Source organism: Borostomias antarcticus, assembly GCF_949987555.1.
Source record: "Borostomias antarcticus genome assembly, chromosome: 23".
NCBI lineage: Eukaryota > Metazoa > Chordata > Actinopteri > Stomiiformes > Stomiidae > Borostomias > Borostomias antarcticus.
This window is the reverse complement of record NC_140256.1, coordinates 7,162,217-7,179,686: the sequence shown is the minus strand read 5'-3', so window position 1 is coordinate 7,179,686 and position 17,470 is coordinate 7,162,217. Positions and strand designations below refer to the sequence as shown.

Genomic DNA, 17,470 nt, shown 5'->3' with positions numbered 1-17,470 from the left:
ATTCTGAACATTGAACAGTGTCATTCTGAACATAAACAAAAAAACATAAACAAAAAAAAAAAACTCTTTAAATGCATTTAACTTGTTAGACACAAGGACACAATTTTATGGAGGGGAGAAAATCTGAAGGTAAACAAAGAACAAGTTTACAGTGAAACTTCATTGAATCGCTTTAACTATGTGTCACGTGTCACTTTGTCGCTCGTCAGTAGGCCTATCGCTTCCACCCTCACTTGCCCATGCAGTGTTCGATCTCGGGTCCTCTGACTTACCAACGCAAGTGACCACCTCTCATAAACACCGCTTTAGCCAGCTACGCCACAGAAAAAGCTACTGATTTGATTGCGCAGGTGGGCGGTATTTACACTGCGGAATGAGTTTAAATAATTCAGCTATAGTACCCTGGCATACAGGTTTGTACTGATTGACCCTTGTTTCATTTTTGTTAAATAGACAATCTAGGACTATCTAATGATGTTACAACAGTAGGCCTAATCATCCTGTACATTTTCATGATGTCATGATCAGCATACTGAAGGCATCTATAACTATCCATTTCCCAGTGTTTCTTTGTTTTGGCCTCAAATGGACAGTTTTAGCTGTAGAGGTTCTCATCTAATCGATTCACCTGAGTAGCTGAGTCAGTCAAGTTTAGGATGTTGTGCAGAGGTGGAGAGAGACATGAGTATCTTAGCATTCACTGTTGTAACATATCTGGTCAGGTATTACCATATGTTTGTTATGCTGTTTCTTTGTGCAATAAAATCGCTTTTCTACAGCCTGGTGCATTATTGACCAGAGGAGGAAATAGTTCAAGGAATTCTGGGCTAGTCTCATTTCTTGAAGGTATGCTGTGAATTGGGAAAGCGCTAAATGTGTTTACTGAGCACAAACCTGTCGAGGTCTCTTCAAGAGAATCTGACTGACCCTTGGACCAGGGCCTGATCGAAACCCCTCCTCTTAGATGGGCAGGCCAATGAGAATGCAGAAGAGGTGGACGATGTGTGGAATGTTCTTACCTGTGTCAGGTACATGTATACAATATACATGTGTTAGCTGCACACTAGTTGTAGGACCCATATGGATTCAGCTCCTACCATGGTAAGCTTGCCCTTGTATACTAAACTGTTGTCTGACACCAAGTTGTCCTGAAATAGATTGAATTGGATGTAGCTATTATGCTATTGTAGTGTTCTTATCTGCAGAAAGCGGCTTCATTTGGTGAGAGAATGTTCTTCCCCTAAACTGCCGCTGAGGCTGCCCGGCCCATAAAAAAAACATTAAGCTCTCATGTATGTGGATTCATAAAGTCAAAGGGTTAAGCAATATTGTAACTTAAGTTCAAATGTAGGAAAATTAAAAACATTTTTCAAGATATTGCTAATTCCAAAAGTGTGCGTTTCTGTAGAGTGACTCTTATCCGTCACTATCTGTTGCATTTCACACGTATTGAAGCTGGCGCCCATTAATTGTCACTGTGTGGTGCATGGGACGAGGCAAATGATGAAAATAAGCACTCAATATAAACACACACACATTCAAGACTTGAATTTTCCAAATGGATGGGCTGCTCTTCAGTGTCTATTTTTAGTTAATTTGGTAACTGCATTAAACCTCCTGATCTTCCAGCTGATTGGTTGGGTCCTCTGTTTACACAGACCCTGGGAGAGCACAAGGCTTCAATAACCCCATTAACTACAGGAAGGGGATGTTTCCTATGAAACTCTGTTTACTGCAATAGGGGCATTGTTCAGGTCTGGTCAGAGCCAGAGCAAGACTGAGTCCCAAAGAATTTGAGGAAACATACATAAATGTGATGAAAGGACAAAAGTGACGTTGAATGAGAGAGAGAGAAAGAGAGAGAGAGGGGGGGGGGGGGGGGAGGTGGACTAGCCTACTGTTTGCTTTCCTCTTTCTGTCCTCTTGTGTAGGCCTAGTGTAGCCTACGGAACGCTTGGTGAGAATGAGAGGATTTGTCGCAACGGACCGCCGGTGCGATATTCCTGTCACGGTAACCTTGGTCTTGAATAACTATCACCTTTTTAGTTATTCTAAGTAACCTTAAAAAGCTACTTATAGCTAAACTAATTTAGAGTTTTATCCTATAGCCGGTTCAAGATTGAATTAGTTCTGGTTTTGGTTTGATACGGAATCCTACAATATCCAAATTCAATAAGGTTACCACTCTCACTACCAAGACTTAGAAACAGTGAATCCTATTCCTTTCGTGATGCTAAAACATCTCACCACTTGTGATACCTATTTTAGTCACTAGGATCTAGATAAACCTTTGTGATAGGTGCTTCTGACTCTTCAAATATTATTTTAACAAGAATCAATCCTGACTGTTGTCAGACATACCTTTTGGTTTCTATCCTAAACAGACATATTGAACCATCTACTCCTTGAGAAAACTATCTGAGAGAATAGTCTATTTCACTGTTCTCACCCTCTGACTAATGCTTGGAAAGACCGCAGACCCGGCTTGATGGACTTTAATGCGCTAATTCCAACTTTGGTCTTTGGTTCTGCCGGCGAGGACTGTAAAGGGCCTACTTTTAAGATAGCACCACTCTAAGTTGTCGTTTGGTAATGTCGTTCCCTCGGGGAGCTCTCTCCGGTGCTCACCTTATCTCACCCGAAGGTTGAGGTATAGTGAGAGGACACCAGCGAGTGTTAACCGCCTCGATTACACACCCCTAATAGTGAGTTCTTGGCTCTGCTACCATCGAGATCAGACAGTTTGTCAGGTGCCAATGCAAGGCGTATATGCTTCTTCTTTTGGTGTCTGTGGTTAGTATGTGATACTCGTCAGCATCACTTTTGACCACAAGTCCCAGAAGGCTTAATGGTGCTAGGTAGGGCTACCAGTGAATACCTAAACCAATAGGTCACTCACCCTTTTGTTGAACGTGCTGTTACAGCTGAGAGGAGGCAGTGCTGGATGGAGAAGGATGTCCCAAAAACTTCTTGTCTTTAAAAAGTTGTATTTATTATTTATTTATTCCACCTAAATGCGTCACTCATAGCTGTCACCTGCAAGAGAAGAAAAACTCCCCTCCTGCATAAGACATACATGAACTAAGGCCTCATGCGTATATGAAACTAACACCTTTCTTCACTTGCAAAAGAAAAATCCCCCTTTCGCATAGTTCTACAGGAAACACCATATTTAGAAGCTACAGTATGCAGGCAGAAAGACAGACAGAGACAGAGACAGAGACACAAGATGAAATCCCCAGGTACCCCAAGGTCAAAATGGACTGTGAATGGCCACTCGTTCAACAGTAGCCTCTTGGTCACTTACCAATGTTAGACCAACACAACATTGAGAAAAATGTCTCTTCCAAGGCTCTCCAAAAAGGTTATTACTGGTTGTTGGAGCTTGAACTTGTGAGAGGACTATTCTTGCCAGACCCCACTGTAATGTAACAGTGTAACTCATGATGATGTATCTTGTTCCAGTCACGGAGGTCCTGGATTGAGGAAACCTTCTACAAGAGAGAGTGTGTGAAGTTTATCCCTGCATGTCGAGATCTACACAGGTGAGTTGGAATAAGAGGAATTGTTAAATTACTCGTTGAACTCATGCTGGAAGTTATACTGTAGAGGTAAATGAGTTCCCAAAAGCAGTCTGTTTGGCAACTGCTCAAATCCTTCCAGGAAAACAGTCGAGCCCACATGGAGAAGTTATGACACACTGTTTCCTGTCTATTACAGATGCTCTCCAGTGTGTCAAGTGTGCCAAAACATAATCAGGTAGGATTTTACTGTGTGTGTGTGTGTGTGTGAGAATGAGAGAGGGAGAGAGAGAGAGAGAGAGAGAGAGAGAGAGAGCCTACATAAGTATGTATGTCTGTTTGTAACTTAATGATATATGTGCGTGTGTTTGTGTGTCCGGTTGTGTTTATAGTTGAATAAGACCCCCGTCCTGTCTCTCCATCCGCCCCTCCCCCCCTCCCCCCTCCCCTACAGATGCTGCTGTGGCCGTCTGGTGGGGGAACACCCCTGGCTGGACTCTGGGCCCCCACTGTCCCTGTGTCCCGGGGCGGCCCAAGAAGAAGACTGGTCTGTGGAATGTCACACACGGGCCAGCGCCACCGACGCCTACGGAACCATCGAGTTCCAAGACAGCGCCAAAAGGGCATGCCGGGCAAAGGTGTGTGGTTGTGTGCGTGTGTGTGTATTTGTGTATATACAGTGTGTCCGCAAAAACGACCCGCTCGATCATAGACAACAGATGATGGTGTGTCGTCCTGTAATCGAGTAGCGCTCCAGCTCCATCTCAGGCTCACTAGCTACCCTTGAGTATCTCAGCTTCAAAACCAGCGGACCTCCTGTGTGTGTGTGTGTGTGTGTGTGTGTGTGTGGTGGCTGCAGTATGTCCGCGTTGCGGTGGACGCCAAGGCAGACGCCCTGCTGCAGCTGATGCTGAGGGAGTGGCAGATGGAGCGTCCCAAACTACTCCTGACGGTCCACGGGGGGGGCGACAACTTCCCCCTTCCCCCCAAAGTGAGACAGGCCTTCGGCCAGGGCCTGGTCAAGGCTGCCCAGAGCACCGGAGCATGGATCCTCACAGACGGCATCAACACAGGTGTGTATGAGTGTAGTAGTTGTAGTAGGAGTCGTAGTATTACTTTATTGATCCCCGGGGGGGAAATGCACTGTTACAGCATCAAAAGACAACAAAGTAATACAAGTGTGTGTGTGTGTGTGTGGTGTATGCGTGTTTCTGTTCACGCGTGCTGGTAACCCCAACTCTCATCTGAAATATGTGTGTGTGTGTCCTGCTCCTGGCCTCCAGGTGTGTCCAGGTATGTAGGTGAGGCGGTGAAGGCCTACGGCAGCCATGACCCCAGGAGGAGGAATGCGGTGGGGGTCACGTCATGGGGTGCGATCGAGAACCACTGGGACCTCATAGGCCGGGATGTAAGTCCCGCCCCAACCCTCTCTGATCCTGTTGTATTGCTGACCTCACATTGTATTGATATATTGCTGACCTCACAAAATACATTTTCATATTAATATGAATAGCAAAATGTAATAATTTAGTACTGTACTCATGCATACTGTACAGTTTTCAAAATGAAAAATTAGCTCCCTTGTGTCGACCCCGGCCTATAGGTGCTCCAGCCCTACCAGCCCCTGCTGGGAAACCCCTTGAGCAAGCTGGCCTGTCTGAACGGACTGCACTCCCACTTCCTGCTGGTAGACGATGGAACTCTGGGTAAACATGGCTGCCAGCAGGGTCTCAGGAGGAGACTGGAGAGACACATCCAGCTGCAGAAGATCCATCCTAGTGAGTCTCCGTCCGTCCGTCTGTGTGTGTGTGTGTGTGTGTGTGTGTGTATGTGTGTGTGTGTGTGTGTGTGTGCGCTCTGATCTCTCAGCCTCGCTGTCCCTCGCAGGGTTGAAGCAGGGCGTGCCGGCGGTGTGCGTGGTGGTAGAGGGCGGCCCCGGCGTGGTCGGCGCGGTGCTGGAGTACGTGAGCAGCGTGCCCCCCGTGCCGGTCTTCGTCTTCGAGGGGTCCGGCCGGGCGGCAGACCTGCTGGCGTTCCTGCACAAGCAGACGGCCACCGACAGGTACGGAACCGGCCGTAACATGTCCCTGTTATCATGCTCCACTGTTACAGCACCGCACTCCAGAATAGAAGTGTTTGTGATTAAAGGTGGGATAGATAGTTTGATTTTGGCTTTATTTGGTAAAATTGGTATAATATCCTTTCAGCTATCAGTAACAGAAGTGCTCTGAGAATAAACTTGGATCTCCGTGTTTACCGCTGCCTCTGTATTTTGGATTCAAAGAATGCACCGCGCCCAAATGTATTGACCAATCAGGGTCTCTGTCTCGCCACACCTACCAGTCATGTTTGGAGGGAGGGACTACACCATGATTGACAGGAGGGAGGGGCGGGTTCTTTTGAAAAAGATGACCAATTGGAGGCCTTGTTGACGTCAAACTACCTACCCCACCTTTAAGCGTGTGACTGTTGCGTATCTCCAGGCAGCTGGACGCTGACATCCAGGAGGACTTCCTATTGAGGATTGGGAGTGTGTTTGGCCTGGAGAGAGCAGAGGCCGCCCAGCTTTACGACCTTCTGATGGAGTGCATGGACCACAGGCAGTCTGTGAGTGTGTGTGTGTTTGTGTGTGTGCGTGTTTGTATGCCAGTGTGTTTACTGTCATTTTCTACTCTTCGGCGTGTCAGTCCACGTCACACACTCGTTCCTCACTGCGTTCTCACGGTCACATCCGTCTCAAACACAGATCAGTATTTTTGACTCAGAGTCGGAGGAACACCAGGAGCCTGATGCAGCCATTCTGACCGCAACACTCAAAGGTACCGCCCTCCTCTGGAGTTTGACATAATATGACTTGATTGGTCCCTGTCTGATATTTCAAAGTGTTTGTGCCCTCTGTGATTGGCTGCCTGTGTGATTGACAGGCACCAAGGCCACCGCGGCGGAGCAGCTCAGCACGGCGCTGGCCTGGGACAGGGCGGACATAGCCAAGAAACACGTCCTGGTGTACGGCCAGCGATGGCAGGTGGGATGGGCTTTGTGTGTGTGTGTGTGTGTGTGTGTGTGTGTGTGTGTGTGCGGTAGATAACCGCCTGTGTCTGTCCGCCAGGTGGGTTCTCTGGAGCAGGCCATGCTGCATGCTCTGCTTATGGACCGCGTGAACTTTGTCAAGCTGCTCATCGACAACGGCATGACCATGAACCACTTCCTGTCCGTGGCTCGCCTGGAGGAGCTCTATAACACGGTCTCTTTCTCTTTCTCTCCCCTTCCCCTGTTCTTTTCCCTAATGACAAAAGAGTATCTTTGTTTTTCTACGTTGTTTCCTTAGGGTAGGCTACTGTGAATAACTCAATTTCACAGTTGCCATAACTGTGGTCATAATTGCAATCACAGTAATGCATTCTAAGTAGTCCCATTCATTTGTTTGCTTTGCACCAATAAAGATCCCTTACACGCTAGTAAATATATGCGTAGGATTGAAATGCATGCTTTGTTGTCTGTTGTGCTGTTGTGTAGTAGATCACAGTGCTCTATGTCAAGGGGTCCAGTTACTGTTGGTCTGCCTTGTCACTGTCTTCTTCACATCTTCAGAATATTTAAATAATGCTCAATATTTAATGACTTTGTAAATAGCACAAGCCTGTTGTTTTAGAGGACAGAAGTTTCCAGATGGGATGATAACAGGTTTACTTTCCTTTCTCTAGCCACAGGGACCAACAGACAGTTTCCTGAAACACCTTGTGGAAGATGTGAAACAGGTGAGCAGTCCTATTGAAGGGCAGACAAACTCATTGTTTATGCATTTCTTTATGTATTTGTTTTTCCTTTGACTGTTTTATCAATTTGATGCGTGCGTATGTGTGTGTGTCTGAGTGTGTGTGTGTGTGTGTGTGTGTGTTTGTGTGTGTGTGTATGTCTGTCTGTCTGTGTGTGTAGACCCATCTGCATGTTGGGTACAGGGTGTCCCTCATCGACGTTGGGCTGGTGCTTGAGTATCTGATAGGCGGAGCCTATCGCAGCATGTACACACGCAAACACTTCCGGGCGGCCTACAACCGTCTGCATGGCCAGAGCAAGGTGAGGAAGTCTTCCAGCTCGTTTCACGTGCACATGAACTCCTCCGCTTCCCGTGTTGACTCAAGGCTTCTGACCGTCGCACAGGAGCCGGGACGGGACAGTTCGGGGCCCCCGACCCGAGCAAGGAGGGCAGGTGGTGCCCCTCAGCCGAACCCCGCCGGCAGCCCCCTGCGCCCGCACTTCTTCCGCACGGCGCAGCCCTACAGACACAAGGTGTCGTTCGTACCGCCACACACCACCCATGACGCTCGATGTGGCCCTGCTCTGAAGCCAAAACTTTGGCAGCAATAAAGAGCCCTGATTTTTTAAATGGCTTTTTGATCTGTTAGTAGATGATTGGTTCTCATGCAGAGGATTGGTGGTCGTAATCCCACCTATTACATAGAGTACTGTCCTCATTGGCTGGTTTCTCACCCTTCCCCCCAGGAGAGAGGCGTGGTGTCGCCGGACACGAGGGCGGTCCAGACCTCAGAGCGGGAAGACTCGCCGCTGTTCGTTTACAACTTCAATGACCTGTTTGCGTGGGCAGTGCTGCAGAGGCGCCAGCAGATGGCACTCTTCCTCTGGCAGCATGGCGAGGAGGCCCTGGCCAGGGCTACGGTGGCCTGTAAGCTGTACCGCTCCATGGCCCACGAGGCTCGCCAGAGCAACACGGACGACAGCACAGCCGAGCAACTCAAAACGTTTTCTCTGTGAGTGTGTACACGTTTATGTGTGTTTGCCTGTGTGTGTGTGTCAGACTTTAATGTCTGATTCCTAGCCTGTAGTGGAGTGAAGGTGTGGCCTTGTTCATTATGAGTAGCATGCATAATGTATATTTAGTTTGTGTGTGTTTACCTGCTGAGTGTGTGTGTGTGTGTTTTATTCTCCTCAGTGAGTTCGGTCAGCTGGCTGTGGACGTGCTGGACTGCGCCTTCAGGCAGAACGAGCGCATGGCCATGAAGCTGCTGACCTCGGAGATGGAGTGCTGGAGCCGCTTTACCTGCCTGCAGATGGCCATCTCCTCCGGCCTGCGGCCCCTGGTCTCCCACTCCTGCACCCAGACGCTGCTGACCGACCTGTGGACCGGACGCCTCAACATGAGGAAGAACTCCTGCCTCAAGGTAGACAGGAAGGGGAAGTGACTTGCGGCTGCATGTCATGGAGGGTATTTCTAGAATAAAGCGATGTCAAGTTCAAAGTGCTTCAGCTGTGCTCTTGTGTTAAAGTGCCATAACCACAGGCGAGTGAAAGTGACGAGGGTCGTGTTCCCTGCGTCAGGAGTCGACATTTCGACTAAATTTCATTCCAGTTTGATGTGCCGGCACCACCAGGCCTTCAAATGCATAGTCTCGCTCCCTACATCCGTTCCCACAGATCATCCTGAGCCTCCTCCTGCCCCCTGCCATCCTGCTGCTGGAGTTCAAGAGCCACGCCCAGATGTGCCACGTGCCCCAATCCCAGTTTGAGCGGGACACAGCCAAGCCGGCGGACGCCGAGGAGGCGAGACCCAAGGTTAACACCGTAAAACTGTTCTGTGTATTGTGTAAATGGAACAGTGTAACCACTCCCACTTGCCCATGCTGGGTTCGATCTCGGGTCCTCAGACTCTCTCATAATCACTGTTTTAGCCAGTTATGCCGCTGAATAAGCCAGTGGTTCGATGGCGCAGTTAGGCGGTATTCATACCAAGGATGGAGTGAATTTGAACTCGGTTACATAAACAGTGAATACAGTTTAGATGTATGTAATGTACAGTAGGATATAGAGACTGCACCTATCAAAACTGTACACTCTCCACAGAGTACAGTATGACTATACACGGCATGGGCATCATAGCGTCGTTGGTTAAGCACCAATCCTGGTGGTCTTGACTACAGGCTGTGTCAGTATCTCACTTTATCACTGTATTACCGCTGTGGCATATATCATAACCAACGTTTATCAGCAATATTATGTCATTATATAACATATCAGTCACGCCTGATGTTTTCTGGTTGACAGCGTAGTCCTGTTGTGGTGTTTGTGTGTTCAGGGGGTGGTGGATGTAGAGAGGGGGCCCTGCGGCAGGGGGAGGGGCCCTGTCTCAGAGTCCGCCTCCTCCCTCTCCTGCCATTGGCTCCTCTGGACCAGGAGGTTCTACGAGTTCTACACAGCCCCGGTTGTCAAGTTCTGGTTCCACACGGTCAGTGTTCGTCTGTCCTGCTGCAAGACTGAGGTTTTACTGGGGTTTAACACACACTGGCATCTGGTCATATAAGGGACCCTATGACACAGTCTTACTACATGTATACAATCAAAAATGTAAAAACAACTACAAAGCGTTTTACATGCGTGTTGTGTGTGTTGACATGCATGTGTTCTTCATGTGTCCCTGTATGTGGATCAGATATCCTACCTGGTGTTCCTCATGCTGTTCTCCTACACGGTCCTGGTGAAGATGGAGGACCAGCCCAGCCCACAGGAGTGGATGGTCATCGCCTACATCCTCTCCACCGCCCTGGAGAAGATACGAGAGGTGAGGGCCAGCAGCAGCATGGAGGTGCTGAGATAGGGAGAGAGGGGAGATTGGGAAATATTGCTGCCTTACACCCAGATAGCAAGCGGATCTGGGCCATATATGGGCCGGAACTAAGCCACAAGTGCCAGATCTGGCCTGTATATGGCCCAGATCCGCTTGCTATCTGGGCAGTATCTCTGGGGCCCTGGGGCCATGCCTGGACTCACAGGGGGGACTCTGACACAATATCTTTGTTGCTGATGACTGATGTGGTCTTGTTCTCTGCGTCACCTTGTGTTTTTCTTTCTTTCTTTCTTTCTTTCTTTCTTTCTTTCTTTCTTTCTTTCTTTCTTTCTTTCTTTCTTTCTTTCTTTCTTTCTTTCTTTCTTTCTTTCTTTCATTCATTCATTCATTCATTCATTCATTCATTCATTCATTCATTCATTCATTCATTCATTCATTCATTCTTTCTTTCTTTCTTTCTTTCTTTCTTTCTTTCTTTCTTTCTTTCTTTCTTTCTTTCTTTCTTTCTTTCTTTCTTTCTTTCTTTCTTTCTGTCCCTTTTTCCTTACGCCCACTCTCTTCTGCCCTCCATCTCTCTCTCGTTCTCACGTTCTGTCTCTTCCTGTTTTGATTACTGTGTAAACCACGTAATCCACCTCTCCTACTGGGTCCAACAGGATGTTATGCTTCTTCTCTTTCTCCTCTGTTTCTCCATCTTTGTAGTTTCTTCTTCTTCTTCTTCTTCTTTCTCTTTCTGCTGGCGCAGGGCTGACCTGCGGAGTCTATCCATGACCAGAGCGATAGTGTCTCGTCACCAGTGAAACTGACCACTGGACCGTATCTCTGTCCCCAGGTGATGATGTCAGAGCCCAGGAAGCTGAGCAAGAAGCTGAAGGTGTGGTTCGGGGAGTACTGGAACGTGTTGGACTTCCTGGCCATCCTGCTGTTCCTGGCGGGGCTGACGCTGCGCTGGCACGGGGGAGCCTACCTCACCGCCGGACGCATCAGCTACTGCCTGGACATCATCTTCTGGTTCGTCCGCGTCCTGGACCTGCTGGCGGTCAACCAGCACGCCGGGCCCTACCTTACCATGATTACCAAGATGGTGAGAAGGATTTGATTTGATTTGATTTAGCTACAGACCTGCTTGGGGTCTCAATAACAGATAATGTGTTCTTACAAAAGCTTTATTGAACCACTTTTATGATTATTTGGAATGCATTCAAGGTCCTAGTCCGCTAAAATCAACGGATCACTGCAAAGTAGAGGGGAAAGTCGGACACAAAAATACCTTCTGACTAGGTGCTGGATTAAAAGCATAGCACAGAAGAGAGAAAAGAATCCGCACACTGTAGCTCCCGTATAGTAGATGGATTCCATCTTGTTTCGAGCCAAAGTTCTTCTTCAGTCGTGTAGGAAATCGTTTACCCAGGGGGCATTTAACATTTGAAGGGTTAAATCCCAGTGCCTAATGGCTTCACCTCCCTAAACCTCCACTCTGCTGCCCAGACCAGCAACATGTTCTGCATCGTGGTGATGATGGCCATCGTGCTGCTGAGTTTCGGGGTGTCCAGGAAGGCCATCCTGTCCCCTGACGAGGAGCCGTCCTGGAGCCTGGCCCGAGACGTGGTCAACCAGCCCTACTGGATGATGTTTGGGGAGGTGTACGCGGGGGAGATCGACGGTACGGGGCCCCAAGTAGATCTTTCGTGTTGCTTATTGTGTTTACTAAGTGCTAATTTGTGTTTGTGTTTGTGTGTGTGTGTGTGTGTGGCGTGCATGCGTGCTTGTGTGTGTGCGTGCGTGTGTGTGTGTGTGCATGCTTGTGTGTGTGTGCATGCGTGCTTGTGTGTGTGCGTGTGTGTGTGAGTGCGTGCGTGTGTGTGTGTGTGCATGCTTGTGTGTGTGTGTGTGTGTGTTTACAGCATGTGCCAAAGGAAAGCCCTGTCCTCCCGGGTCCTTCCTCACCCCCTTACTCCAGGCTGTGTACCTGTTCTTCCAGTACATCATCATGGTCAACATCCTCATCGCTTTCTTCAAGTAAGGCCTCGCTCCGTCACCCTGCTGAAACCCAAGCTTTCACTGTATGTCTGTTCTACTCCCTGCTTTTATGTACAGCTCTAGCACCTAAAACAGAGTTAAGATTTTGACTTTGTCCTTTTACATCACTGCTTTAGCTTTAGACATATTATTAGGATATAGCTCTAGACTACGTGAGTAATATGCAGCTATTGCTTTCACTGTGTTGCTGCAAACTGAGCTAATAGCTGCATCCGCTTCTCTCCCTCTCCACAGTAACGTTTACTTCGACATGACGTCCATGTCCAATAAGCTGTGGAAGTACAACCGCTACCGTTACATCATGACCTATCAGGAGAAGCCCTGGCTGCCCCCGCCCCTCAGCATCCTCAGTCACATGACCCTGTGTGTCAGCTCCATTTACCGGCGGCACAGGGGCTCTTCCAAGCAGGAGAGAGACTCTGGACTCAGTGAGTCTGCATTCCTTTATTCCACGTCTCCGTTTGTGCGCAGATTCACGCGGTGTTCATCATGGCGCCCAGCGAAGGCGAACGCGCTCGAACCCGCGTCGCGCGCGTCACACGTGCCTCGGTCTGTGTCCTCTCCTCAGAGTTGTACCTGTGCCGGGAGGACCTGAAGAGGGTGCATGAGTTCGAGGAGAGGTGCGTGCTGGCCTACTTCCTGGAGAAGAACCAGAGTGTCCACTGCAGCCAGATCAGCAGGGTCAGAGCCACGTCTGAGCGGTGAGACCGAGACCTGACCATCAGCGTGGAGTAACACGGATCCTCCTCCTGCCTGACCTGGAGAACATAGAGACTCACCCCCCCATGCCCATGTACAGATACTCATAGACTTACCTCCAAGTGATGTTATCTCTGTCTCCCTCTCTCTCCCTCTCTCTCCCCTTCTCTCCCCCTCTCTCTTTCTCTGTCTCTCCTTTCCCCCCTCTTTCTCCCCCCTGCTCTTTCTCTCTCTCTTTCTCTCTCTCTCTCTTTCTCTGTCTCTCTCTCTCTCTCTCTGTCTCTCTCTCTCTCTTTCTCTCTGTCTGTCTCTCTCTGTCTCTCTCTCTCTCTCTCTCTCTGACTTTCTGTCTCTCTCTCTTTCTCTCTCTCTTTCTCTCTCTCTCTCTCTCTCTCTCTCTCTCTCTCTCTCTCTCTCTCTCTCTCTCTGTGTGTGGGTGGCAGTGCTGAGGAGATGCGTCCGGTCCTGGGGGAGGTTGCAGAGAAGGTCCTCTTCATCCAGGACAGCCTGCAGGTTCTGGACGGCCAGCTGGGTCAGCTCCAGGACCTGTCAGCGCTGGCCGTGGACACCCTCACCCTCCTATCCGCCTCGGTCAACTTGCAGCGGGGGGAGCAGGCGCGCCTGGCCCACCACCGACCAATCGCCCGCTCGCTCCGCCTCCTCCCCCGCAGCTGGGACCTCGCCTATGGGGGAGGAGCCGGCGACGTGACCCCTAAGGCCTACCGCAGCACGCCACCGTCCCTGCTGCGGGGCCACGCCCCCGGGAGCCGGCGCCTGTCGCTGGAGTGGCACGGGGAGGCCTGGGGGGGTAGGGGCTGGGGGGCGGGGCGTACCGAGGAGGCGGAGCCTGAGGACCCAGAGGTTATTATTCTGGCCGCCGTCCTAGAGATGATCGATCGTTTATCTCCACGGATAGAAACACCAGGATTTGACCCAAACTATCACTGTATTATTCTCGTATGGCTCTGCGTGTACAGTATGTATTATATTAGTGGCTTTGTTGCTTCTAACCAATTTCCTTGGCGTGGATGAATAAAGCTCTGTCTTATCTTGTCTGTCCCCAAGGGGGGCGGGCTCAGGGACAGCACGTCCCCTCCCTCCCCCCACCCCATCACCCAACCCTGGGCCTGCGACCTGCAGATGTTCCCAAGCCAAGAGGGGATCTCCATGGAGGAGGAGGAGGAGGAGGACGAGGAGGAGGGGGACAGAAAGACATCCAGCGTCGACGTGTCCTCCAGGGCCTCCAGCCGCGCCGTCCTGCTGTCGGACCCCCGGGACGCGGGGAGGGGGGGCCACGCCGGGGGGCTGGTGAACCCCGCCTTCTGCGGGGACGACGGCCGGACGGGAGCCCCGCGCCACGGCCAGTGGGGCAGGACGAGGAAGTGCCCTCGCTGGGCGTGTCTGTCCAGGGAGCCCGCCGGCGCACGGTCCCGCTCTCTGTCCGCCAGCGTGGAGAACATGGCGCTGTCCAGCGCGCCCCAGAGCCCGCTGCAGGTCTCCTTCCCCGCTCTCAGCGATGGCCTGTCTGGGGGGAGGAGCCTTAGCAAGAGCAGAGGTAGGGTAGCGTCCCGCCCCCCTAATAGATAGAACAGTTTTGTCTCTTTGCGTAGAGGAAGGGCTTCTTTTATCTGATTTCTGCTTCTATTGTCTGATTTCTTGTCGTCTCTGCTACGATGCAATCCCACCACCATGGAGGAAACCGCTCCTGTTTGACTGAGATGGTTGATAACTGTTCCTTACCTGCACCCCTCCCCCCCCCCATCCCTTTTCTCCAGAGTGGTCACAGTCCTCTGAGCCGTGGGGGACCTCCGGATGCAGAACCCGGGCTCCGAATAAGAAGACTGTGAAGATCCAGGAGGAGGATGACAGCGTACGGCTTTCTCTTCTCTCTCTCTCTCTGTCTCAACCAACCTCGCTCGCTCACTCATCTCCTGTTCCACTTCTGTTGATGCCGCCGCATTGAATCTTAACTGAGTGCCGGACGTCTGGTCTGTCTCAGCTGACTAACTGACCGTCCCCCCCCCTCCCCCCAGGTGAGACAGGCGGACATGCGGTCCCACCTCTCTGACGCGTGCTGGAGGGGAAAGGGGAGGAGGGGGGCGGAGTCAGCCTGCTGGTCCGCCTCTGCCAGCCTCAACCAGCTCAGTACGTTTTGTGTGTGTCCGGTACCCGGTAGTGTTCCACATACAGTACAGTACGGTCCAGTGTGCATGTGGAGCGTGTTGCCATCCCTTGTGTGAGTTGACCTGTCGTGCTGGGTTCTCCCTGTCTCAACCCTCTCATGTCTGTCACAGATTTCGAGCCAATGGAATGGTTCCAGAAATTAACCCTTTCACACCAGGTGAGCTTGATTGTGCCTAGAATAGAATAGTTTCTTTGTCGAGATTATTCTCGCCATTTATAACCAGTACAGGTACATTAGAACTCTTGTAATCACTTGTCCTTACAGTATCTTATCAGCGCTAATTAGTTCATCATTCCAGTCCTACTGTAGGTACACAGCTAGACTTTAAAGGTTCCCAAAGGCCTGATTCATACTCTACGCAAACTACGCTAACGCGGCTGTGAATGCGGGCTCTACGCAAGTATTTTGGTGCTATTTCACGCTATCGGTTTGCGTGAAATAGCACTTGCGCTCACATAAAGTTACAATTTTTGTCATGACACGTTGCCTCACAAGGACGTGTCAGCGTCACCTTGTGTAGCCTCGCATAGCCTGCGTAGCTGGCGCTAGTGTACAGTAGCTTGCGTAGAGTATGAATGGGCCTAAACTGGCAATTTACTATCCGTAGTCTAGCAGTCTATCAATTTGATCCTCACCTATTTATTCCATCCGATCATGGATGACTGTGACTGTGAACCCTTCTGGGTCCAACTGGGTTCAACAGTGCTGCAGCCCAGGACCTTGACAGCCAATGACATGCCTTTATTATTAGTGAGGATAGAATCAGAAACAGTGGCTTGGTGGAGTAGTGGGAATCTCATTTGATTGATTGATTAATTGGTTGATTGATTGATTGGTTGGTTGGTTGATTGATTGATTGATTGATTGATTGATTGATTGATTGATTGATTGATCGATTGATTGATTGATTGATTGATTGATTGATTGATTGATTGATTGGTTGATTGGTTGATTGGTTGATTGGTTGTGTTGGTTGATTTGTTGTGTTGGTTGACTGGTTGTGTTGGTTTATTGATTGATCGGTTGTGTTGGTTGTGTGTTGTGTGTAGGACTCCAGGAGCCCCAGCCAGTCAGTATGGAACAGCTGGGCCAGGTCTCACAGCCACAGGGCCTCGTAAGTCAGCACGGGAATGAAGGGATGAATGAAGGGATGAATGAAGGGGTAAATGGAAGGATGGATGAAGGGATGAATATAGGGAGGGATGAATAGAGGGAGTAATGGATAGAGGGATGGATATACAGTAATTATCGTCTCATACTGTATGTACACTCTTCTCTTGTAGTGTGCAAGGTGGGATCGCGCCCGAAGGTACGAAGCAATGCCACCTTTGTGTAAAAACATCATGTACTGTACTCGTACTTTAGGATGAATGGCTGTGCTTATGTACATGTCAACATTCTAATTGCGGTTTCCCTGTCAGCCAAGAGCTCCACGTACCAGTCCACCGGAGACCTGCACCCTCACTACTCAGGTAACCTCCTCACTGGGATCTCCAACATTTCTTCCTTGAGTGTACCGTATATGGTTATTTCATAAACAACAATAATAGCTATCCTCATCTGTGTGTGTGTGTGTGTGTGTGTTTGTGTGCGTTGTGACAGCCATGGAGAGGAACAACCTGATGAGACTGGCCCACACCATCCCCTTCACCCCTGTCTCGCTGCTGGGTAAGCTGTCTGTCTGTCCCCTTTGGCCCTGTCTCGCTGCTGGGTAAGCTGTCTGTCTGTCCCCCTCACCCCTGTCTCTCTGCTGGGGAAGCTGTCTGTCTGTCCCCTTTGGCCCTGTCTCTCCACTGGGTAAGATGTCTGTCTGTCCCCTTCGCCCCTGTCTCCCCGCTGGGTAAGATGTCTGTCTGTCCCCTTCACCCCTGTCTCCCTGCTGGGTAAGATGTCTGTCTGTCCCCTTCACCCCTGTCTCGCTGCTGGGTAAGCTGTCTGTCTGTCCCCTTCACCCCTGTCTCGCTGCTGGGTAAGATGTCTGTCTGTGCCCAAAATGTTTCCCTTCTGTTGTACCCCCCCACAGCGGGTGAGGAGGTGAGTGTCTTTACCCTGGAGGAGACGGGGTCTGACACCGCCTCCAGCGCCGGCGGCGTTTCCTCGTGGTCGTCGCGCGGTCTGTCCGCGATGCTGCAGCCCCTGTCCAATGAGGGCTCGCTGGACGGCGGGCTGCGGCGGGCCACGCGCGTGCTGTGCACCTGGGCCGAGGGGGCGGTGCTCCGGCCAGGCGCCGTCTACGTGGTCAAGGCCTTCAGGCCCGAAGTCGTCCGCACCTGGCAGAGACTCTTCAACAACGACACCCCCCTCCAGCTCTGCCTCAGGGTACTCACGAACCTGTCTGTCTGCGTGCGTGTGTGTGTGTGTGTGTTGTAATGTATGTGTGTCTGTGTGTCTGCCTGCCTGTGTGTGTGTCTCATCATTTCTAATCTTCCGGTAACTTCCGTCCCT

At 50.3% G+C, this 17,470-nt stretch overlaps 1 protein-coding gene across 1 annotated transcript in view; it reads left to right on the top strand.

The window, feature by feature from the left end:
* Window positions 1-1,963: 1,963 nt before the first annotated feature.
* Window positions 1,964-17,470, top strand: part of trpm6 (transient receptor potential cation channel, subfamily M, member 6) — a gene marked incomplete at both ends in the record, with an annotated part of 17,628 nt that continues 2,121 nt past the window's right edge. The window contains 32 exons of the mRNA XM_084457481.1: window positions 1,964-2,011; window positions 3,466-3,545; window positions 3,721-3,759; window positions 3,976-4,159; window positions 4,381-4,594; window positions 4,805-4,929; window positions 5,125-5,299; window positions 5,409-5,583; window positions 6,005-6,128; window positions 6,268-6,340; window positions 6,446-6,546; window positions 6,631-6,765; window positions 7,226-7,279; window positions 7,458-7,598; window positions 7,683-7,811; window positions 8,025-8,290; window positions 8,473-8,701; window positions 8,955-9,101; window positions 9,619-9,762; window positions 9,967-10,095; window positions 10,934-11,185; window positions 11,590-11,764; window positions 12,006-12,120; window positions 12,376-12,569; window positions 12,710-12,842; window positions 13,284-13,701; window positions 13,906-14,395; window positions 14,616-14,710; window positions 14,874-14,985; window positions 16,447-16,497; window positions 16,628-16,693; window positions 17,049-17,344. Coding sequence (XP_084313607.1) covers window positions 1,964-2,011; window positions 3,466-3,545; window positions 3,721-3,759; window positions 3,976-4,159; window positions 4,381-4,594; window positions 4,805-4,929; window positions 5,125-5,299; window positions 5,409-5,583; window positions 6,005-6,128; window positions 6,268-6,340; window positions 6,446-6,546; window positions 6,631-6,765; window positions 7,226-7,279; window positions 7,458-7,598; window positions 7,683-7,811; window positions 8,025-8,290; window positions 8,473-8,701; window positions 8,955-9,101; window positions 9,619-9,762; window positions 9,967-10,095; window positions 10,934-11,185; window positions 11,590-11,764; window positions 12,006-12,120; window positions 12,376-12,569; window positions 12,710-12,842; window positions 13,284-13,701; window positions 13,906-14,395; window positions 14,616-14,710; window positions 14,874-14,985; window positions 16,447-16,497; window positions 16,628-16,693; window positions 17,049-17,344 — 5,109 coding nt within the window. The remainder of the gene's footprint in view (window positions 2,012-3,465; window positions 3,546-3,720; window positions 3,760-3,975; window positions 4,160-4,380; window positions 4,595-4,804; window positions 4,930-5,124; window positions 5,300-5,408; window positions 5,584-6,004; window positions 6,129-6,267; window positions 6,341-6,445; window positions 6,547-6,630; window positions 6,766-7,225; window positions 7,280-7,457; window positions 7,599-7,682; window positions 7,812-8,024; window positions 8,291-8,472; window positions 8,702-8,954; window positions 9,102-9,618; window positions 9,763-9,966; window positions 10,096-10,933; window positions 11,186-11,589; window positions 11,765-12,005; window positions 12,121-12,375; window positions 12,570-12,709; window positions 12,843-13,283; window positions 13,702-13,905; window positions 14,396-14,615; window positions 14,711-14,873; window positions 14,986-16,446; window positions 16,498-16,627; window positions 16,694-17,048; window positions 17,345-17,470) is intronic.